At 36.4% G+C, this 24,738-nt stretch overlaps 2 protein-coding genes across 4 annotated transcripts in view; one reads left to right on the top strand and one right to left on the bottom strand.

Moving 5' to 3' along the window:
* ftz-f1 (ftz transcription factor 1) overlaps positions 1 to 19,289 on the top strand; it is a 93,185-nt gene extending 73,896 nt beyond the window's left edge. Inside the window, exons 4-10 of one of the 3 annotated variants that reach the window (XR_003655983.1) lie at positions 1,871 to 2,484; positions 5,921 to 6,179; positions 6,368 to 6,468; positions 6,574 to 6,716; positions 6,838 to 6,897; positions 13,895 to 14,808; positions 15,038 to 19,289. Coding sequence is in view for 1 of the 3 variants with exons in the window: in XM_028306353.1 (XP_028162154.1) it covers positions 1,871 to 2,484; positions 5,921 to 6,179; positions 6,368 to 6,468; positions 6,574 to 6,716; positions 6,838 to 6,897; positions 9,269 to 9,317 (1,226 nt within the window). In the remaining 2 variants the exon portion in view is untranslated. Of the gene's footprint in view, positions 1 to 1,870; positions 2,485 to 5,920; positions 6,180 to 6,367; positions 6,469 to 6,573; positions 6,717 to 6,837; positions 6,898 to 9,268; positions 9,319 to 13,894; positions 14,809 to 15,037 lie in introns of those variants that run through there. The other 2 variants (XM_028306353.1, XR_003655984.1) reach the window with 2 other exon arrangements.
* Positions 19,290 to 20,273: 984 nt separating this feature from the next.
* On the bottom strand, positions 20,274 to 22,580 carry LOC114354109 (hydroxysteroid 17-beta dehydrogenase 10). The gene is made up of 6 exons (XM_028306372.1): positions 22,329 to 22,580; positions 21,906 to 22,070; positions 21,406 to 21,570; positions 21,189 to 21,317; positions 20,730 to 20,838; positions 20,274 to 20,574 (listed from the first exon to the last, which is right to left on the bottom strand). Exons 1-6 carry the CDS (start codon positions 22,335 to 22,337, stop codon positions 20,384 to 20,386), a joined length of 768 nt encoding a protein of 255 aa, XP_028162173.1. The 5' UTR covers positions 22,338 to 22,580; the 3' UTR covers positions 20,274 to 20,383.
* Positions 22,581 to 24,738: the final 2,158 nt, after the last annotated feature.

Genomic DNA, 24,738 nt, shown 5'->3' with positions numbered 1-24,738 from the left:
GTTCATGCTAAAAGACACTGCAATTCAAGTTTTGAATACATCGAAATATGAAACGCCTGACACATTCATGTTTTTGTTAACTAAAAATAACTTCGCGATGAAAAAAAAAACATTATAAAAATAAAACTAGAAATTTTTATTTGCGGACCTTTAAAAATCAGGACATTGAATTTTAATGAAGACTATTATGCACGTATAATATGCTTTTCATTCCTTTCGTACAACATTTCGCCATACGAAACCGACGGAATTGCACACAGCAATGCTTGAATCCGTTACGCCTGCTGTCTCTTTTGAACCCTTCGTAAGCCCTGTAACTCGTTCCTTATCGCACAGAGGCGCGTTGGCTACAATAAAAACTGGTTGTTATTTTTAACTCGTGGGTTGGGCGAGCCGGCAACTAACTGAAAGCCCTCTTCCGTTCCAGGTTCACTGATATTTATTTACACCAAAGAAACTTCTTGATTATTCAGCTCAGTACAGTTGTAACTCTGTAGTATTTTGTCAAAGTAATAACTTCTTACGCACAATATTTAACATTATGTAGATCCAATCTTAAAACTTATTGTAGTTCCAACAACAATGAAGTAGGCAGTTATCGTATCGTACGTAGTCTACATTGTATTCCAAGGTAATTTGTCGATGCTTATCATATTCAGTAAATTCTATTGCGCATGGCGTTTATATGGGGTCATCTCATGAATCTGGGATGAATAGAGGATTTAAAGTTAGCTTATACCTGAAAGGACTTAAAGTTTCCCGTTTCCTGGATCAAATGTAAAAAAGAAATAATGGTTTCCACCAATCTATTTATATTTCAGCTACCAATAGACGATGAATAAACGCTACTTAAAATGCATCGGTAATAAAGAATCACACCCCGCATTTTGTGCGCGGTAGCGAGGAGTGCCTTGTATTTGGAATTCAGCCAGAATAATAAAGAACAGTCCAGCCGCGTGCGTTATGGGGCCGCTGTCCTAAATTTCAAGCCTAAGTTATTAAATATTTATTGAACAACACACAAACCTACAGTAGTTTACCCACTTATTTGCAAATATCTGTGATTCGGAGACATTAAAATGTCAATGTTCATATTTTACCCACTTATTTGCAAATATCTGTGATTCGGAGACATTAAAATGTCAATATGAACACAAACCGATAAGGTACACAATATTCTGCCAAAATAAAAAAAAAAATCTTGGTTCGAAAATGGTTGGTTGAAAACATGCCAGAAACCTCCGATATCATGAAAAAACCAGCTGCATAAAATTGCGTTGGGTGATGAACTGATGATGATATTATTCCACAGGCAGGAATCTAAAGCGTATATTATTCGAATAATTTCTAATTTAACTCGAAGGTGGTTGACTGACTGATTGACATAGTGATCTATCAACGCACAGCCCAAACCACTGGACGGATCGGGCTGAAATTTGGCATGCAGGTAGATGTTATGACGTAGGCATCCGCTAAGCAAAGATTTAAGAAACTCCGGTAAAACGGGATCCTCGCGTACGAAGTCGCGGGCGACCGCTAGTACTATATAACATCTTTTGTATTTTTGCTGCATTTTGAACTAAATCAACGTGGGTGACATTCCGTATATGATAATTCCACAGAATGTAAAGCGTAAAACCTTTAGAAGTTTGTAGACATTCTAATGTAGGTAACACCACTGAATGACACGTTTTTGCTAAATTTTGAGCAATTTCACAAAGGGTGATATTGCATATTGAATTATTCATAAATCTGATTATCTTGCTAAAACCAATTTGTGTTGGTTCTCAATCGTCGGACCTGAAAGTGGTTCAGACCCTTCGATATCATCTACGCTTGAATCTGACATGTGCCTGTGTAACTGTTTCAGCTGTTCGAGCGGATCGCATGCGAGGAGGACGCAATAAGTTTGGGCCCATGTACAAACGAGATCGTGCTCGCAAACTCCAGATGATGAGACAGCGACAAATTGCTGTCCAGACGCTGCGTGGCTCGCTGAGCGATGGCGGGCTTGTGCTCGGATTCAGTTCGCCATACGCATCAGTGCCCGTGAAGCAGGAAATCCAGATCCCTCAAGTGTCTTCATTGACATCTTCCCCCGAGTCTTCTCCCGGCCCGGCCCTGCTGGCCGCGCAACAGCCGCAGCCGCCACCGCCTCCGTCCCACGACAAGTGGGAAGCACCCTCACCCCATTCCGCGTCGCCGGACGCGTTCGCCTTCGATGCGGCCACCGCCGCTGCCACCCCATCAAGCACAGCAGAAGCCACCAGTACAGAAACACTGCGAGTTTCTCCAATGATTCGTGAATTCGTTCAAACAATCGACGACCGCGAGTGGCAGAATTCGCTCTTCGGACTCTTGCAGAGCCAAACCTACAACCAGTGTGAAGTCGATCTCTTCGAATTAATGTGCAAAGTTCTGGACCAAAATTTGTTCTCTCAAGTGGATTGGGCGCGGAACACCGTGTTCTTTAAGTATCTAAAGGTGAATTTCCAGATAAGTATGATGTCCCTTCCCGAATCCTTGAAACCCCCATCCGGTGTACACCAATTTTGCTGGCGAATGTGACGCATTGCTCTGCTGAGCGACGTAATATTATTTTCCTCTCATATGACTGGCCTAAGCGAATGCCTATACAGTTTTGTTGCGTGCAGACAGTAGTTACGATGTGGTTGTGTGAGTAGGGGCGCGTGTGACGCAGCGGGCGACGCGGTGCCGTTCGCAATCGATACCGCGCCGCCCGCGCCGCACCGCACCAACTGGGTCAAGTTCCCACGACAAGCGTGCCGCCAGCCGATGCCGTCGGGCTTCAGCTACACATACTCGTAAACACAAACTTATTCAATTAGACGTAACAGAAAATAATATCGGTACGCAGTAGATTAGTCGTCGTTGTTTTCATGCAATAAAATATTAGTTAATTTTATAATGACCTGAAAGTCTATCCAAAAATACGTGCGTGTGCATTTATAACGTGGACGTCGATCCGTATCAATCAATCGTTTTATGAAGCGAGCCGAGCGGTCGCCCAATTAATCAATCAGGTCTCCATCGACAAGGAACGGGAGCAGAGGCGACGATGGCCGCAGCACCGTGGTCGTCGTACGCTTACGCAAGACCCGCAGCCGGTCACGTGGGCGCGCAGCGTTGCCACTCTGCGCCGCCTTTGCTATCTCGTTCTGGCACACATGACTATTCCGCAACTAGCAAATTTTTGTTTGTGCTAAAATGACGCGTCTTATTTACTATCCGTTCTCAGAATTAGGACGACAACGTAGTGAGTGAGGTGTGTAAACGTTATTTGCATATTTTATGCTGAACGTATCTTATTAATATAATAACTAAAATTAGACTATAAAGCAATCCTTTGAGTCTTTTTTATTAAAATCGTACGTAAAAAATGTTAAAAACAAGACGCTAAATTAATTAAAGTACACAAGTCCCGAGCCGGTGCGTGATGTTGATGACCTACGCTTTCTCCAGACGGATGTGATGTAACGGTCCGGAGTGCGGAACGGCAACGCTGCACTTTCATCGTCGCACTTGACACACTGGCCGTGGCCGAGTTGCCACGAGAAAGCACTTTTTACCGCGGCGCAGCGTAACCACCAGTAACAGAGACGTAACGAGTAGTGCGCTCTTTCTTCGCTTTCTCTTACGTAACGCCTTACCTGGTGCGATTAGTCACATAACAGCGGCGTGGTGAACTTGAGCGGCCGACTTTACGATGCTATGATGACCGTCTATCACTGTTTGACACAGTTCTGTAACATGAATTAGATTTAATGGAAATATTTGACCGCGTCCTACTAATGAATGAATTTAATAATGTTAGGCGAGTAAATTTCAATTTCACGTGAAACACTAGAATCGGAAAATAGTATTTTTGTTTAATGCCGGCAATAATTTGGAACATTTTTAAACCATAACATATTACAAAATGATAAATAGGTTATGTATAGTATAACTATAGCCAGATACCAACTTACTTTAACTCTACTTTTGATAAATATTTAACTAAAAATATAACTTTAAATTATTACAAGTTATTCAAACGAAATGGTCAAAGATCTTTAATGCCTGTCGGAATATAATACAAAGTTGAAACAATATTACGAAAGACACCCAAATCTATGTCTCGTAATTCAGTGTGACTCGTAATTGTTTTGATCTACCTACTTTAAGTAATAGGTATCAAAGGTATAAAGTCTAATTCGATTTTGGCATTTAGCCTTTCACTTTCGTCATTTTGTGTTCTTCTGTGGTCTAGCTAGACATTAGCCAAGCCTTCGTTGCAACATATTGCCAGTAACGACAGCTTGGTATCTAAATGTTACGCTCTACATAACATATCATAATAGACGTATTCGAGTTTATTCTACATTCCATGGAAATTCGCGTATTTGAATAATATATTTTATGAGATGTCAAATAAAATACCTTTTTGGTTAAAGTTAAAAGCTTGTAAATCCTGCCAAGTTTTGTATTAGACAAGAAAACTTAATCTCGGTTAGAAAGATTCAAGACTAACAGAATTCTGCCGGGTTACTTAATTATTTTCTAGCAGTGGAACACCACAGCGATTGATGTATTTTTTTCTGAGAAATTATTACTACACATTTATCTAAACACGTGCCGTGTTTATATCTAACTAGGGCAATCTACACAATGTTCGTATATATTGCGAGATTTGTTGTAGTTTAAATTGAAAGTTACTACATACTCGTACTTCTAATACTAAAACAACTGGAAACGAAAAACATTTCATAGACAGTAGACTCGTACATATTTAAATAAACTTCCTGGTGCGGGCTAAGTTTACAGGCACGCGGCATTTCGACGCGACTTTGACCTACTTCGCGTGTTACCTAGTACCAGCAACTCAGGCCAAGATGGCCGCTCAAAGGGAATGCTAACCGCCGTTTCAGGTCCAAAAGGTCGCATATCTCACACCTTAAACGACACAATATCTGCACTACCGTAATAAGAATAGAAACTCTTTCTTTGGGACTTGATTAAGCGATGACGTGGTTACAGTACATCTGATTATTAGGATTTATTATTCTCAACCATGTCGCGCTCTTACAGCAATGAAAAGTAACATCCTTCGCGGGAAATCTACCTGGGTACCTATATTATTGTATTGACTATGAATACGTAGGTACAATAAGCTTGTGAGCAAATGAGCAATGAAATCTAAATAGGTCGAATTATTTACACTTTGAAACACAAACTGTATTACAACTATTACTCGTACTACTTTGTAGATAGACTGATTTTGTCGGAGCGATCTCAGTCCATCGAGTTGAGCAAGCAGTTCGCTGTGAGGCAATAGCTCCGAGCTCTAAAATTCAGTTGTAACATTTCGTAAACGGCGAATTTAACGCGTTCGCGCACCGCCCCGTGTTTTCTAATGCAACTCAACAAAATGTGGGTCACCACAACATAACGTCGTTAGTCGGTCGCGACTTCTCCGATAGCATTTCGGTCAAAGATAACGTAAATGACAAATTAAAACCGCAAAAATATACGAGTTTCCGAAACATTACTTGCAAAGATATCGCTATCACAAAAATAAGACAAAAATACGAATGGATCCTGACCCAGATGATTGTGCAATCACACGCGACTTCTGCATTCACACAACTGTAATTGGATTCCCGTCTCGACCGTCTTCCCTGAATAAGAAGCAGGAATAAAAATAAATTGAGCTCTTGATTAAACATCTTAATGGAGCAGTCTCTACTACTCACATAATTTTAATGTAGCAAGCGACTAATAAACTACTAACATTTAAATTATAGTCAAAATAAGGTTGCTCCCTTAAGTGAAATCAGTGAAGGCGGTGCAAAATCTCTGAGAAGTCCTTACATCTCTAAAATATTTGCCCGTGTAGCAATGTGGTGATCGTTTGTTGCAGGTTGATGATCAGATGAAATTGCTGCAGCACTCGTGGTCTGACATGTTGGTCCTGGACCACCTGCACCAACGGATGCACAACGGCCTGCCCGATGAGACCACGCTACACAACGGACAGAAGTTCGATTTACTGTGCTTAGGTCTCCTGGGCGTGCCCTCTCTCGCCGAGCACTTCAACGAGCTCCAGAACAAGCTAGCCGAACTCAAATTTGACGTTCCGGATTACATATGCGTCAAATTCTTGCTTCTTCTCAATCCGGGTTAGTATTTTATGAATATTTGCAAGATTTTTTAGCATAAGTGCTTATTTGCGAATGATATACCACATTTCTTGTTTCTTCTTTCTTTATCTTTATTTTCGTTTATGACTTTATTTTTTGTGTTTGTTGCTACAGGTTTTGCATGTGTAACGTTATATTTGTCTTGAAGAGTTCTCTTGGGGTTTCAGACGTGAGGGGCATAGTGAATGTGAAATGCGTCCGAGATGGCTACCAAACAGTGCAAGCTGCGCTTTTGGACTACACGCTCACTTGCTATCCAAACATACAGGCAAGTAATACACGTAGAGACTTATTTAAACGTCTAAATTGAGTCAGCCGTTCAATATGATTGTGAAACAAATATAAATGTAAATATTTGGAATGTGGTTTCCAGGATAAGTTCGGCAAACTCGTGATGGTTGTCCCCGAGATCCACGCGCTGGCCGCGCGAGGGGAGGAGCACCTGTACCAGCGGCACTGCGCGGGGCAGGCGCCGACGCAGACGCTGCTGATGGAAATGTTACACGCCAAACGCAAGTGAGTTATCAACCCTCATAAAAATATTTCAAAACACTATCCACGACATATTATATGGCGAACATCATTATTGTATCTATTAGAGTAAGAGTAAGAAATACAATAAAATCTATCGTTCTAGGCCTAATGGAGGTGAAATGGTTAACCGGAGTGCTGAGCATACGTCGACTCTTGACAGATTGTATGTTATCATGTGAAAATACTTTATTATAACATTATTTATGTAGATCATTCACAAAACAAGTAGCACCATCACAACACATCATTTATTTATCTCAGTGGAGTTGCCAGGTACACATTTTACGAATTACAACTAAACCGAATGCGATCGTCAGATTGTATCAATTTAATTTTGATGAGTTTTTGATCATTTTAGGCTCGCTGGCAACTCTACATTATACATAGACATTATGTCAAACCACTCACTGCAACGCCATTGGTGTACTGTAACATCTCATAATTACGCTTATCATGTTATAAAACGCTCCACTTACATTCTTATTTTAGTTTGCCTCGTAATATGACTTGCTTACGTAGAAAATTACATAGAACTCTTATTTTGTCGATATTAGTAAACATTGAGTTAAGATTAGCTTCACATTACACGTATTGTTCCTAGTAATATTACTCGAACGTAGCTCTTAATTCAATACCAGATATTGATACCAGGAAAAAGAAAGTACGTACTAAATTCATAAACGCAATTGAACTAAGCAAAAGGGATCTTAATATTAAGCACTTACTCATATTGGGAAAAGGTGAACACTAAACAGAATAATTTCAGAAAATTACATCTACATAATGCACATGCACTTAACCTGATTTGTGCGATACACAACCTCTTAACTTAAATTGGATCGAGGCTCACGCGGGTAATACGATCAAGGTTAACACTTAAGTGTATGAACCAATAATTTGATGCCCCGTAAATTTCACTTAAAATATATTCTACCATCACATTTTCTAACATCATGTGACCAAATTAAATAAAGTAATAAATATCTAAAGTACCGCAGTAGAAATATTCTGCACTTTGATTCCATAATGACGCAAGTCAAAAATATAAAATCGGTATTTTAAAGTACCTAGACTTAAGTATTTTCGTAGAAATGGGCGTATCAAAAAACTCAATAAGTACATATTAGTTTGGTTAATTGCAAGAATTGAATGTGCTAATAAACAACGTTATCGCTTACTTTCACGGATTTTAGAGTAATGTGATGGAAGTGACCCAATTTTTTATCAGTTGTTTTATATACGAGTGTGTGTAACATTATCAAAAAGGCAATTTGTTATCACAACCTGTTGTTCTGAAATAAAGTTTTATTTTAAAATAAAACAAAGAGTTAACTGGAGTGACATATTCTAAACGAGTTCTACTAATATAAACTACTACTAGTTGAATTCATTTCAATTCAAATTCAAAGTAAGAATGTCTGTTAGATGGAATTTAGCATTTATTTATCAGACGTTTGTTACTTTGAACATGGCCCAACAACACATGCAACACCAATCAATTGTTTTTGCTAACTTTTATTTATCAATTGCACGCATCCTACATGCACGTTTGTCAACACTGATAAATAGTAACTCTTAAAATGTACATATTTTTAACACACATTTTAATGTTTTGGTGTCTATAGTTTCTGCGCACTGAATTAAGTTAGGTTAATTTATCATTGCCTACAATAAAACTGAGCAAATATGTGGCTGACTATTCATGATAATATGAACGTAGGATGTGGTTTTGTTAATGGATAATCTTTTGCCAACAAAAGCTGGTGGAAACTGACTTATTTATAAAAATCACAAAGTAACTTTGAATATTTATGCAATCAGGGAAGAGCACAAACCGATAAGCTTGTTATTAAAAACGATATTTTAACCAAAATTACGATGAAATTATTTGGAGTCGCTCAAATTTTTCAAAACGCATTTTTAGTAAAAAAAAATATCGAATTCCCTTATAGTGACCAAAAGATTATCCATTAATATACCGGATTCTGTTTATTTTGAAAAATCTAAAAAAACTATTAAGTATTTTGATAAATTCGTATCGTTCCCAAAAAATAAAATACTTTACCCAAGACCTATGAGATATAATGTCGGCAACGCAAACAGCTAAAGTGCTATGTTCTTTTAATTTAAGCTGGTTGGCATGATTGTACAAATTGTTGCAAGCTTCAGCTCTCATACTGAGAACCATTTACAATACTGTAAAATGTTTAGGTGCACGAGTATAATTTATTCAACTACAAAACAGTATAGGTACAGTCAGCGTCAAATAGTTCATGCGTGACACCCAAAGTAGCCAAAAGTTTGCTCACGTCATAAGGTTGTGTTGTCAACTTTTTGGCCACTTTGGGCCACAGTATTTGACACTGACTGTAGATAAGTTTTTGGTAAAGAAAATTATGCTCGTGGCGATTTGGAGTTGAACAGAATGGCGGGAACACTTTGTGACTGTGCCTCTACAGTCGTCCACTGTGCCATTTTTCTTCACTGATACAATGTGTGTTTGCATTTCTTAAGTCGTTGTCTGTGTGTGGCAGGTGCGGCTTCCTGCCAAGCGACACGATTGAGCCGCATTCGCCGATCTAGAGTAAGCATTATGGTTTCTCGAGATCACCTCAGCACGTGCAATTCTGTAGTAACTTAATGTCACTTCACTCTGGCACCGTCATAACATGTAAATTTTCTCTTCTACAGAAAGCAGTGATGTACAATGCGGTTTAATCATTTATAAACGTGTAACTCTTGTAAATGATCTTATGATCCGCATTAAAATTAAGGAGATTGCAAACAATAAAACAGTTTGCAAATGGTCCAAGATTATTTGGTATTATTATTTTAGTTTATTTGTTTTAATTTTAAAAGAAATAAACTCAAGAATAAATTAGTAAGTGACGCTATAACTTATGGACACAATAAAGGAATTATCATTAACTCTTTATAAAACGAATACATCGATAGTTTCCGGGACTAATGTGCTTGCTGCTCAACTTACAGAAGGGTCAGTCAATCTTACTTTGGTACTTATCTTATTGAATTCAAGGCCAAATGTATGATTACGCTTGTAAAGATTGAAGTTTTATACATTAGACTCCCGGATTATATTATTAATGGCGATTGAGCAGCCTTCGACAAATTGATTTAATTCAAAATCCAAATTATCTGAATAGTCAGCCAAGCACTTAAAAAATTGCTTTAAAAACAATACAAGATGTATGGGAAAAACATTTTGATTTCGCTAGTTAGGTATTTGAAATTTGAAGTGCGAATAAATTCACGTATAAATTAAAATGCCATAAAGTATTTGATAGCTAAAGAAAACCATTAAGGTCATAAAATCTGTGTGTTACAAGTTACAATGATACACCATAGAGCATAGATGGATAAAAAACATCACCAAAAATTTCAACATTTCGTTTCTTTAAAATTGAAAACCTTAACGACTCCTTTAAAACTTTTCATGCAAACTTTATACTCTCTGCCTTCTAAATCCGCTCCTGTCGTAACGTGCGTGCTTGTGGATGCGTGCAAATGCGTCTCTTATCTACGTCTCCCACCTATAAATTACGTAACTGCTAAATTTCAGCTTCACAGCTCACGTAATTTACACAAGTGATTTTTTGGATGTATGGTAGAGTCAATATGTGTTGTCTCTTGTAAATAACCTATGCATTATATTATGTTTACCTATACATACATATAGAACATTAGCATGGTATGTTGTATGAAAACACTGATATCCCCAGTGTAAAGTATTTAGAATAAACTTAAGAAAGTAATTAGTCGTATTTGCAAACAATTTCAGGTGACTTTTGAACTATTTAGTTTTAATGTTAAGACGAATTGTGTCGGTTAAAAATGAGCATCGATCATGAAATAGATATTGAGGACATCCGTCACAATCAGGCCCATAATCTAAAACATTTTTTGATCAAAAATACATATTTTTTATCGACAAAGAGAAGCTCTTTGCCTGCACCACACCTGATGGAAAGTAAAGATTCTAACCTGCTACTGATTTGAGTTTCAATATTTAGCCTAGGCGCAGACTACCGACTTTTAGTTGGCCGATAGTTGGGTCGGGCTGTTAATCAGTATCTACCTACATGTATGGAAGTGCGCACATTAAACCGATTTTGTATCGGCCGATTTTTCATACAAATTAGAATCGGGCCCAACTATCGGCCAACTATAAATCGGTGGTCTGCGCCTAGTCTAAATCAATCAGAAGCTTGAATCTTTTATCGCGTTAATTGATGTTTTACAACAAAGAAAAAGGAGCCCGGGGTTTTAGTCGACTTATAAAGACAACAATGCTTTTTAAGCCAAATGGCAAAAAATTGGCCAAGTGCTTAGATTAATAAAACCTAGATGGATAGTCTTCATACAAACGCTTCGTCAAGAGTGAGGCAAAAACCTTATGTCATTAGTGTCAATTTTGTTGGGGAGTGTAGACAGTGAAGGCGATTTTCCCGAAAGTAGGGAAATTTTTAATACATTTTTAATAATTTTATAATTAACAAAAACAAAACGCATCATGTACTTACTTATTTATTGAATTCAAAGTACCTACCTAATAACAATAAGATAAATCGACTTAAAAGTCTCGATTTCATAAAAAAGGAAGTGTATTTGTACGGCGAACAATTGGGAAATAAATTTTCTTGTTACTGGTATCATTCCCGTATTTAATTTTTGAAAGCCAAATTCAAGCAAAATACGCGTCGAATCGTAGTACTTACTTATGAAATGTAACACTGGTCACTTTCTTTTGTTTTTCTGATGTATTTTAGACACCCTTTCACAGCATAAACCGTTTTAATAATTAAAATTCGTCGGACGTGTTTACCAATTTTTCACTTTGACAGTTCATGTGACGTTTACGGGTAAGCCGTGCCGGCTCCCTAAAAACTGCCTCACCTTTCGTGCACTGACTATCTATCTAGGTTTTATTAATCTAAGGCCAAGTGCGTGTCATGCTACGCGCAGTGTAGGGTTCCGTAGTTGTCCGTCGTTACCACAAAATACTTCAAAAGCAAGCAATTTCTTCATCTAAAGTCACTTTTAATATTTTCTTCTAATTAATTATTTTATTAGGTAAGAAATTTTATAATACATGAGTTAAACGACTATTACTCTTAAACTAACTGATCTATCTTAACCGTTATAGTTTTCCTTGAAAGTTCATAAAAAGCACTATTATCATGAATTTTTCCAGATTTTTTAAGCCAAGAGTTTAGTTTCTAGAGCGGGGGGGAGGGGGAACACCCTACTCGAACAAAAATTGGCACTTTAAACTTTAATAATTTGCAAACCGATCCCTAAATGGAAAAATAGTCTGAAAAATGCCTAAGCCATTTTAAAAGACCTATCCAACGACACCCCACACGACACGATGGGGTAGAAGATGAAAAAAAAATCATCCCCACTTGTTTTGTTTGTTCAAAAATTGTTTTTTCAAAATTTTATTTTACCGTTTTGTCGGCGTGATTAATATACATACCTCCACAAAATTACAGCTCCCTAGTGCCAACAGTTTCCAAGCAAAACCTCGGACAGATAGACATATTGAAACTATAAGGGTTCCATGTCAAGACTACGGAACCCTTATAGATTCGTCATGTCTGTCAGTCCGTATGTCACAGCCACTTTTTTCCGAAATTATAAGAGCTACCTACTGTTGAAACTTGGTAAGTAGATGTATTTGGTGAACCGCATTAAGATCTTCACGCAATAATAGAAAAAAAAAAAAACAATATATTTTGGGGGTGCCCATACAAGCCATACATAGAACTGAAATTCATCAAACCCATACGTATGGGCGGGGTATTTCTATGGATAGGTCTTCAAAAATGATATTGAGGTTTCTAATATATTTTTTTTCTAAACTGAATAGTTTGCGCAAGAGACACTTCCAAAGTGGTAAAATGTCACCCCTTCCCCCTCTAAATTCTAAAATAAGGGAATGATAAAACTAAAAAAATATATGATGTACATTACCATGCAAACTTCAATTGAAAATTGGTTTGAACAAAAGATCTAGTTAGTAGTTTTTTAATAATTTTTTAAAAATGTTTCAGTTACTACTCCTTTCCTCATGAACACGTAGAGGTATTAAATTGAAATTCATATCAAATACTCAGGTCTATATATCTACAGGTTTGTACGGAACCCTCGGTGCGCCAGTTCGACTCGCACTTGGCCGGTATTTGTTTTTGACACGCTTTTATTAGGTCGTCGTGTATGTAACTATTTAATGGAATCTAAGAATCTGAATTACACGGACTTCTAATTCCTGTATCATCAAGAAACTTGCCAATAATATGTAGCATGACAATACAATATTATGCTACCATCAAGCTGGTCTGATGATGGGACTGGAAGGTGGCCATAGGAACTCTTAAACAAAACGGCGGAATCGCATCGAGTTTGGGTTCATTGAATTTGTCTTTTCGAGCACTTTAGTGCTAGATGATGTCCAGGATCCTGCCTTTTAGTACAGTAATTAAAAGCGTGTTTTTCTTTTTTAAACTATTATTTTTTTATGCGTCAAAACGGAACAATTTTAGATTTATGTCTACTTAACATATGCAATTTATCTTGTATCTTTCACCATTCCTGTAACAGGTGTAACGGCGTTAACACTGGTGTGTTATCATTTTATTAATTGCCATCTCTGTGTGGATAATTGTTAACGCGTTAACTGCCCACGATAAAACCGCACAATAGCTAGAGGTGTACGTACATGTTGTGACTATAAATATCGACATTTATTAATGGGTTGGTGCTTGGATTTTAAAATATTAATGGTAATCTATGGAAGAAGTTGGTTGGAACGTGGGTTGAGCCAGTGTGAACTACTAACATAATTATGTTTTGCCCCGTCGAAAATGTTATGCTATACGGTGCTTACCGATGAAATGTCGTTTATTACTGAAAATTGAAAGAAGTCTCTACTTTCAGTCTAACTTATTTTTTCTTTTTAGTGATGTTATACAGAGAGAGATTCTATTAAATATCTACTAATATTGACAGTTCAAATGACTTATTATTACAGAAGTTAAAAGTTGGTTATAAAATATTGGATTGAGTTTCATAGATAAGCACCTGTGAAATGTATTTGGTCAAGCAGTTTCGATGGTACAATGGACGTTTTGTGTTTACAGGTCTTGAGTTCCCAGTGAAGAATAACAAAATGAAGACCGAAGATGCGCCAAGCGCTCCTGATACCACATCAGATAGTATATTTTACAAAAATACTACTTATTAATTAGCTTTAGTTGTTAACTTGGTGTGTGATTAAATTTATTAAGTTATTGCGCCGAGCGCCGGCCGGCGGTGCCGCGCGTGCCTAGTCCGAATACAGATAAAAAAAATATTTATCTACCTAATATCTGTAACATAAATATACAAAAACATTATACACCAGTTCGTGTAGCTACGGTTAATTTATTTAGCAGTTTATATTGTGTTACATCAAAATTATGTAAGTACATTGATGGTTATATTACTAGGTTCTCTAACTCCGGTGCATAAGGGAGAAATATTACAATACATACTTTAGGAAAACGTCTGTGATTATAAACGAAGAAATTTGATGAAAACAATTTTTATCGTTACTTGCGATCATGAAGAGCATAATATTTGTTAGTTTTATTGCAGTGTGTGCTGCGGCCGCGCTTTGTCGATCCAACGTTACTTAACGTTATTATATTAATATACGATTTAATTCTTTAAGACTAAGCACTCTATTGACTTGTTAACGTTCTTACTGATCAAGACCCTCTCGCTTCAGTCCCGCAGTGCATGCCAGAGATCGCTATGAGTGAAGGTTGGAAGGCGCGGATGTTCATTGGCTTGAATAGGTACTTCAGAATGTATCTAATGTTGTTATTTGAAATTAACTTTATATGTAATTATATACATATATATATTATAGATAAATAAATATATTGTTAAGATGAACAAATTATTCGAAATCATGTTTAAATTTCACAGTTGTTCACTTTATTATAAAGATATTACATATATCTGGATGTAGTGTTGTTTGACGTTGTTTTTATTGGCCATACCAGTACAAATCAAATTGGACCCATTTATGCAAACAGGAACCAACCCACACTTTGAGTGAAATTGAGTTAAGTACATAGATGGCGGTCAAATAACGCATTCTATCTTAAAAAAAATTATGGTACATTTTTAACGACTAACAACAGAGATACAGCACTGTCACTTGCGGAACCAACCCGCTTTGGCCAACTTTTAAAAACTATAAAGAACTATACAGCATGGTCCTTAAGCACNTACAAATCAAATTATTAACCTACCTTGTAAATAACAAATCTAGTAACACGTTTACACTGATTTCCTCTACTTAATATTGTAATTATGTAAAATATCTCTCAACATACGTGCAAGAAGCCTTAAAAATCATAGATTTTTAAAAAAACGTGGTACTAGCTTCTATTCGACAGTCGGTCGAGAAGATGATGTATTTTTATAAAACATATTGTTCTTTATTAACATATATAATATGTTAACTGAAAGTACATGGTTTCGTATTTTTCTAACATAATTAAATATAGTAGCGTACGTAAAAAAAAGTTTAATGATCAACTTTTAAAGTGGAATATAATTATTATATATACTTACATAACATAAACTTCATTCTATCATTGTTAGTAACTCACAAATTAAGCATAACGTTGAAAATTTAATTTGAAAACGTTTTATTTTTATATGGCGTCGATTTGTTGTTAGGCAATGCCCATTTCACAAGCCGATTCATTTCTTCTGTCATCTTACAGTCTTTGGTTGCCCTGCACTCTGAAACATGGCTCTTCCAAGCCACTGACTGTACTTATTTACCAGGTCTCGAATATAGCTAGTGGTGTTTGCATATAAGTTGCTTAATTATAAATATAACTTGGTATTCGCTTCTTCTTCGGTGAATGTGTGATCACACGCTGTTCCATTGAAATGGGCTTCATTCAATCCTTGCGTTGGATGAATTACTTAGTCTAAAATGTGATTGACGGTTTGTGTTTATTGAATGTTTAAAAATTAGTATCTATCTAATATATTAGTGTCATTGCACCAAGTGCAAGTGTAATGTAGGCCACATCATCGAGTAGTAGGCATTATTTCGAGTTATGTTGTTATTTAAATTGCTTAGCGGCTCTTTACTAGGCCTGTACTGTATATATTTACGGCACCGTATTTTATCTGTCATACCGTCCAGTGAAAATTGTTATTAAAAATCATGACAAAATCAGTGTTTGAAAACGCAAGATATAATTTGATTGCATGTTTTCAAACGCACGTTTTAAATTTTTTGCACTACGGACACAGTGAGATGAATGATATGTAGTTGCGATGGCAATAGAATGCAAATAGAGTACCTGTACTACGAGTATTCGATATTGACGTGCTAATTGAAATCAAGTTTGACGAAGTTCCTCAATAGATTATTGTGGTTCAAATTTTTTAAATATACAGATTATAATATGAACCTCATTTGAACAGCAATATCATGATTTTATAAAATTTTACTAAATTTAAGAGTCGTAATAGTCATAAATTCTTTCGATATACGTTTTTTTTATCTTTCTTTAAATTTTATTTTACTTACTATCGCCGATCACATTAATGTAAATAGCGTTCAAATTTAGAAGTCGTAAACCCCATGTCGTTTTATTATTATCATAATAATTATAATAATGTTGATTTGTGAAGCTGCGATTATCGACTCCTTTTCTGCAAAGGATTTTCTTTGCAATCTTTAACCCTTTTCGGCTGTCATGGTTCTCGTTAAACAATACAGTAAATCAAATGGTATATGCATATCGATGCGTTTCTTGTACGGTAAGAAGTTGCTTACATTTTTGATGGGATCACCACATTGTTGGTAGTTTTGTCTCCAATCGAATAGCCATAGCTATTTTTTCCGTTACTTAATCGTTTTCATGGACATTCACTTGTTTCATCACAGATGCTTGTTTGGCCTGTCCTTATCCTTAAATAAAAGGAGTCATATCGTTAGTCTTGCTTCAGTTTGTTTTTGGTATAACTCGTTTGCTCGAGAAATTGAAGCGACACGTAGCTTCACAACATTGTAGTTGCTTTATAAATCGAGAAGCGAATCTGTGATGATAGTTAGGTACGTTAGGCTGTGTGGGTCTTCTCCCTTAGGGGCACAACGACAATTTGTGGTTTGTTTATCATGTTTCCTCTTCGGCTTTATTAAAAGTCCCTTTAATATAATGATTTTTGAAGAGTGGTATTTAAAAGTCATAGCGCTGTGTTATAAAGTTACAAAAATTACTACAGATGCCAACATACCTCAATTGATGATGCCTTTTATTAGTTATGTGAACAATAATTTACCAAACAAATGTTACCATTTTATACAGTATTTTATGTCAAACTTTTATTGGTTTGTTAAAATACGTAACAGTATTATTTTACTTTTATATCTAATTCATCTATTTTGAAATATTTTCCGTATCTAATAAAAGGAATCTAGTTTTGAATGCCTCAAAATAATCGTACGACTATGAAGAAATTAATTTTTTACTACACATTTAAGTACATATTATTCCTAAGAAAATATGCTATTATTCTTCGACAAGGAAATAATATACACAAAATTTTAAATTGCGACTCAAATAGTGAAAGCATATGGACACTCCTACATCACCGAATATAAATGGAGTCACTTTATAAAGGATTATGTGTATTATTTCTTAACGTTTGCAAATAAAATCTACTCGTACAGGAAACAGCTATTGATACGTATATAAGTGTATAAATTAGTTATTAATCATGGAATATGTATAACCGATGTCCGTTTATGTTCAAGATATAATCAATCTCTATGTATAACATGTTACATCACTAATATTTTCATACAAAATAGTATGTTTATACAATTATCATAGTTAACATACAATATGTAAACGATAAACGATTTCACAAATTAGTTAAAAATTATGTCGTTTTTCCACTGGAAAAAAAAAATATCAAAACATTCTGTTTCAGAAAATTTAACAAAAGGAGGTATATTTTATAGACTGTCCAAGTGATTTAGTTAAGTTTTTAGAGTTTCTATCAATATTTCGGAGTTTTAAAAGTAAACATATAAATTAAACCAGTTTAGAACCAGTGAATAATTAAATTTTACTCATGAGAGACGTTTCATGGTCGGCTTAAGTTTTCGGAGTGCCGAAACAAGAGATCATTTAACGTTTACATATTGCATTGTCGTCCGCCGACGCAGCGCGGCGACCCGCGAGGACAGTCGTGTGCCATGCTGACGCCGCGTAGGCAGTGCCTGCTCCCGGCGACAAGTACAATGCTTCAATATTAGCGCTAATTAGCAAACACTCTCTCTGAATTTTCAAATAGACAATAACACTTGTTTTGGGTGCCAGTTGAATTTCATTTTTAATTCATTAATCGCTATCTCTCATTTAATATCATTCGCTGTCATTTACTTATATTTCGAATCGAAGCTACGTTCATTTAATATATAATTTTGTTGAGTACTTGAGTATATTATTCTATACATGTAAAATCTAAAACTACTATTTACTTCTAAGATTAGGTTGTAATATACAGCGTACAGTTGTATTTTAGTGTTTGTGTAAGTAATATCTATATTTATGAAATAAAATTATAAGTATTTTAAATGTTAAGATACACAATGAGTGTTCTATATATAAATGTAAATTTTGAGTTCAATTAGATAGTAAGCGAAGAGTATGTAGTTATACCACTGTTGCGCAGAGTCGAACCATGCGCTCCGTCGGCGCACGCGCGCGGCGGGTTGTCCGGCGGACACCGGACACTGTTACTTCGCTCAGATTCGCTCGCGCAGCGTCACGTAACTACACGCGTCCGGGCGGCTCCGGACGGCGGGTACGTACGCGTCGCACACATTCCAAAATAACGCTAATCGTAACGCTACGTGACGTGTGTCTTATAACGCGTTACTTGTAAGTTAACCACTTTGTTGTTCATTAACGATAAGTTAGGTTTAATCTCAGTCGATGTTGTTTAACTTTAGTCTGTGTATAGTATTCTCTTGGTTAAGTTTATGTGAGGACGTGAATTTGAGCGAATCGACAGGCTATAACCTGATGAGTTCATACTAGCTATAAATTTAAGTACCTAAGCGATTATTTCTGTTGCACCTTAATTTTATTTCGCGAGCCGTGTTAGTTATATTTTATTAATTGTACATATAGTTAGGGCGAGGTATACTGTGTTTTCATCAATCTTAAATGGTTATTGTTGAATCTAAAAGGCGGGCTGGCAAATACCAATGCAATGTTGCATTTTGCTGTTATAATAATGTCAAATTTCTGATACCATAGTTTTACGGATATTTATGTGTTACTGTTGTTAGACGGTGGTGAGGCTAAACCACGGGAGCGGGCTTCGGTCGGCCGCGTCCCTGGCGGTGCCCCGGGCCGACTCGCCCGGGGCCGGGGCCCGCGCCCGCTCGGCCGCGCGTGGAACGCATCCTCGCACTCGGTCCGTGACCGACATGTATGTTAATGTAAATCGTAATACATAAGTACACGCGATTAGTTTAGCCAAGAAGGCTTGTTGTGAGGCTGCATCCATTTTAACTGAATCAGATTGGATACCGGGACCGAACACATCACGCGATACATCACGAGCTAATTGTTAATTCGGAAATAATATAACGCGTATTGTATTTTTATAGGTGTAATTACTTTATCATATTGTAGGTATGACCTGTTGGCAATTTTTTTGTGTTTTGAAACATTTGCTTAAAAATATTAAAAGTTTAAATTAAAGTTCATCATTTAAAAGTTTTAAATATAAGAGAATTGTCAATGGTAGATGTAACAAAGATTGTAATTAAGTTTGGTGTATTAGTTCAGTTAAATTGGATCGTCTATATTTTTACCTTTGTTAGCCATCAACATAGTTCATTTTCCTCACGTTCATCTTTTTTACATAATAATAGTTATTGTTGTCGCTAAACTTATTTTTATTGTCGATATTGTTTAGAGGTGTCTTTTAAGTTAAAAACGTACACACAATGATCTATATTGAAGGCAACATAGATACATGTTTAATGTATATGGCGGTGTGAATGTCGCCCGCGCATCGCCTTTGTATTTATTTTACGGTGGTCGATAATATTGTGAGACGCACGAACGCGCCGGCGGCGGGGCGCGCGCTACCGCCGCCCGTTATTGTAGAAATAAATGATATTTTCGTTTAAATAATTGCGTATTTATTTGCACTCCAGTGCAATAATACCTTTCTATTCATGTTGATGCACCACACACAGGCAAAAATATGATCATGTTTCTGGATTTGATTTAAAACTTATCTTAAACAAATATGTATAAGAAACCATCCTTGAATCACATTACTTCAGTAAAATCAAGATATTCCGCATGATACTGTAAACAGGAACTACTGATCTGTTCTACATTTCCCAGGAAAACTACACTACAATAGGATATGATGGATAGGAAAACTAGGTACTTTAAAAACTAAATGTTCAAATCAACCATTTATTTACATATCTACATACAAAATCAACCACCAATCTACTTATAAAATAGCTCCATTACCTCATTTTATTTCCCAGATTACTCAGAAGACATTCATTAAGGCTGCATTCTCAAGGATCCGTCGAGACGTATCGTCTCTCCATTAATCATGGGGTTTTGGATGATGCTTTGGACGAGCAGTCCGAATTCTTGAGGGTGTCCAAGACGTGATGGGAATGGTACAGATGACTCCAACTGTTTGATCGCAGGCTCGGGCAACTGTTCCATCATTGGTGTACGGAACAAACCTGAAAAGTCAACGTCAAAGTTTTTTATTCAGTACTTAGGCCCTTTCCAAGGCGCTTATACACGTCCCAAATATCTTGCACTTCATTACGAAGTGGTGAAACTAGCTCTTGCTTTCAGACACATAAACAAATCGTGATTTAATATTGTTAATTACCTGGTGCAATGGTGACAACTCTAATTCCTTGTTTGGCCAGATCTCTAGCGACTGGTAGAGTCATACCAACCACTCCGGCTTTAGATGCAGAATATGCTGCTTGACCAATCTGAAATATTAAAAAAATATACATATATGTTGACGACACTCATGACACTAAGTTATTCATGACGCTACATGGCAAAAACATACTGTTCTGTAGGTAGAGATAACATAACAAGTTTTGCCTATTGAGATTTCCTGTTATTTTCCAACATACATGTTAAATCTGATTTCATTGACTACACATTACACTACACAAGGATTTGAATGATACAAAAATAAAATTGATTGTTAAATTTACAAATACCTATCACCAACTTTTAAACCTGATAGGGCTCGGGGATAGTGGATATTGATGAAATAATCATTAGAAGTCATGGATAATAATATATAAAGAGTCATATTATATTTAGTTACCTGCCCATCAAATGCTGCAATACTAGCTGTGTTGATGATAACGCCCCGTTGTCCGTCTGCATCTGCCGCATTCTTACCAATTAAACCAGCAGATAGTCTGATAACATTGAATGTACCTATCAAATTCACCTGCAACAAGTGTTCAATTAATAAACTAGTAACTATAACACAATACAATATGTATGTTGACCAAAATAATTGATGATTATAAGCTAACCTCAATGGTTTTTTGGAACATTTTAAGGTCGAAAGGTTGATTCTTCTTGAAATTGTATATCCTAGACGCTGTGGCAATACCAGCGCAATTGACTGCAACATCAAGACGTCCAAACTTGTCCAATGTTGTTTGTAGCGCATTCTTTATGTCTTGTTCTGAGGTAACCTGAAATGACAAAAATGTAATCAATAAGTATGCAATTTATATACTGCCAATATATTACTAGAGAGTTAGGCCGGCTACATTACACTAGGGACGATTATCACATTTTAACAGGACCATGATAGCCACAAAGAGTCAACAACAAAGAAGAAGAGAAGAAGAAGGGAAGAAGCCTATATCGAACAACAATCTGAAGATGAATAAAAGTATGGCAAAACATACCACATTCAATGAAGGAGGCATTTTCCATGGTTAAACATAACTTATATAATTCTCCTTCCTAATACTAGTGATTTTACAAAAAAAATATTGGGTTGTAACCTGTCTCTCATACTCACATCGACAGGTACAAATGCAGCGTTCTCTCCGAGTTTTTTAGCGACCTCTTGCCCTTGGCTGGAGGGCAGGTCGCACACCACCACGCGGCCTCCTTGCTTTAGCAGCTGCTCTACAGTCGCCCGTCCCAGCCCTGACGCTCCTCCCGTGACTAGACCAACTAAACCCTGTTCAAATGCTTTAATTTTTATTTTGTAACAATAATTAATACTTGACAGCACTTGATCATTTTTGAATATAACCAAATAATGTACATAATGTACCTTCATACGGTGAAACAATTTATTTTTAGAAACTTTATCGATAACTTTGTAAGTTTAGAACACCAGCAGGCATTGCGTAAAAATACACAAAAAAAACAATTAAGGAAGGCTATTTGGAAGTATTTTACATAATCAACACCTTTATGAAGATAATTTTCTTACCTTAAACATTTTGTGGAAGCGCAAAGTAACTTAAAACTTTTAGACTGAGCGAAAGCCGGTATGGAGCGATTATCTTATTTGACTAGTCACTTAGGTTACGTAATTTATTGAAATATTACGGACCCTCCCGCAATTCACAATTCTGATTAACGTTGATAAGAAAGACTGATAAGGATTGTTATTTAAATAATAAATTAAGTCAACGTGCAAGCATCAACAACAAGAACAACGCGGTTTAATTTGACATTTTTTAACTATTTTGACATTCTACTTTTTATATCACATGTCTAATTCACTCACGGCCTTGGATATTGTAAGATGATCCAAAAAAAAAGGCTCTTGAAGTGCTTTGTTCGGGATCATTCGGGCTTGTTATTCGCAATGAAAATTGCTACAATATTTTTTCATGCATTTTATTAGTCACTAGCTGACCCGGCGAACTTCGTACCGCCTTAGCGAGCGTAGAGATTTTCCTTATATTTTTTCCGTAAAAACCTTGTACAGAGTATTAGAAAACTACAAAAAAAATCAGCCAAATCGGTCAAGCCGTTTTCATGTTAGGTCGTGACAACGGAAAACGGGTTTCATTTTTATATATTATAGATTATTAAATGCATAAAATAACCCTTCTTCTGGCGCTGCCGGGTAAAAAAAGCGAACGTTCGGGGGTCGCAAAATATATCACACACACTAGGGATCGTGTCATAAGCGGCAAATCTGTAAATCCAGCACTGTACTCAATTTAAATCATCCTGTATTTCACTAAAAACAAGTAGGTAAGTACTTCACTTACCTACCAGTAGGAGTAGGTACAACAATGTTGATTAGATAGGATAAAACCACAGTAGATATATGAGCTAAAGCAGTACGGAAACTTAGCACTTTCGGCGAGTTAAATACCTACACTTCAACTGAGTGTTAGGGTTGGCACTCTTAATCTTTATAAAATTAATAAGGTTCTGACTTACTTATTTATTAAAATGTTTATTTAGGTTTTTTAATTATCAAATACCTAATGGAATAAATTAATTGACTAAGTAGTTAACAAAAAAATAAAATGTTAATTAGGTTCTATAATGATCGAATACATAATCGAATAAATTGATTAAGTACTATTAGAGGCCGCGGCCGGTAGAAGATATTCTATTCTCATAAATAAAATACCGGATACTTACTTTCACATAGCTATTGCCTCATTTTAAATACAGTTCATCACTTAGTACAAAAGCGCGCGGAGCAAATTACTTTATCAAATAGAACACATAAATTGTTAAAAAGCGTAATTACGTAATTTAAAAAGAACTATTACAAAATCAGATGTAAGCACTTTATTTAAAAAGTAATATTTAATCATTTTTACAATTCAGAATTATTACGAAGTTTAAAAAATGAAAGTTCTGGTTTTGAAGATGCCGAGTTCAAGCAGCCGTATACTACTCAATACACTCGTGGCATGTTTTTTAATAAGAAAACTAAAACCCAACTACGACAAAAAACGACGCTGAAAAAGTATAAAACAAGATTTTCAGAATACTGAACTGAACAAAGTTGCTAATGTAGTTGCATAGTAATTTTCATGTTTGGAAAACCGCAGTCACACGTTGTCAAAGTGCTACGGTAGGTACTGATGTAACGTGCGACTACGCCTACATACATACATAGCCTGTCAAAATCATAACCCTCCTTTTGCTTTGCCGTAGTCGGGTAAAAATACAGCGGACAGCGCACGCAATAAAATTATTATTAAAAACACAACGCGCGCGACACTCGCGACGGATGGACTGCGAGGTTCGCTTAGAGCTCGTGTAAAGCGTGCGTCTGTGTGCGTGAGTCTGATTTCGAGCGTTTGTATGAAGCTTCCGTACTGTTTGATTTATCTACTGTGATAAAACTATGTATTTTAAATGCCGTGGTTTAAAGTCCATTGCAAAAGAGCAAGTTGCGCAGCACAACAATATGTTATTCAATTTTACGTACCTATTACAAAACACTGTAATCTTTGTGTAGGTGTAAATGACCAGAATCAAATCGGAAATAATTTCTTCAAAAGGTTTGGTTTTATCGCTTTGATGGGTTCATCGTTTCCCACTAATACTACTATCCTAGGTTTTCGACTGCGGTGGAGTTGCTCTTACGTGGTGGTGGCCCCCCATGCCTCGTAAAAGACTTACAGTAGGTATCAAAAACTTAAAAAAAATTAAATTAGGGCTGCTGTTGCTGCATCTATTCCTTGCACTCTCTTGAACGACTGTGCTATCTACTGTGGCTGCCTCTCTTACTTGTCCCCTCCTGCACGACTGCGTTGCCTAACCGTATTCTGGGCCGAGGTTGAACGCCAAAAAATCAACAACAACCGGTTTAAAATCTAGGATAATCATAATGGGCGACAAATGAATGAAGCCATCAAAAC

Source organism: Ostrinia furnacalis, unplaced genomic scaffold (genome assembly GCF_004193835.3).
Source record: "Ostrinia furnacalis isolate ACB-3 unplaced genomic scaffold, ASM419383v2 OfSCF0188, whole genome shotgun sequence".
Classification (NCBI taxonomy): domain Eukaryota; kingdom Metazoa; phylum Arthropoda; class Insecta; order Lepidoptera; family Crambidae; genus Ostrinia; species Ostrinia furnacalis.
This window is presented reverse-complemented; position numbering and strand designations above follow the sequence as displayed.

Coding starts and splice junctions, on each gene's coding strand:
- LOC114354109 (XM_028306372.1), bottom strand. Junction 21,571..21,905: donor CTGCATTTGTACCTGTCGAT/GTGAGTATGAGA, acceptor TTGTCATTTCAG/GTTACCTCAGAACAAGACAT. Junction 21,318..21,405: donor TGTTCCAAAAAACCATTGAG/GTTAGCTTATAA, acceptor CACTTGTTGCAG/GTGAATTTGATAGGTACATT.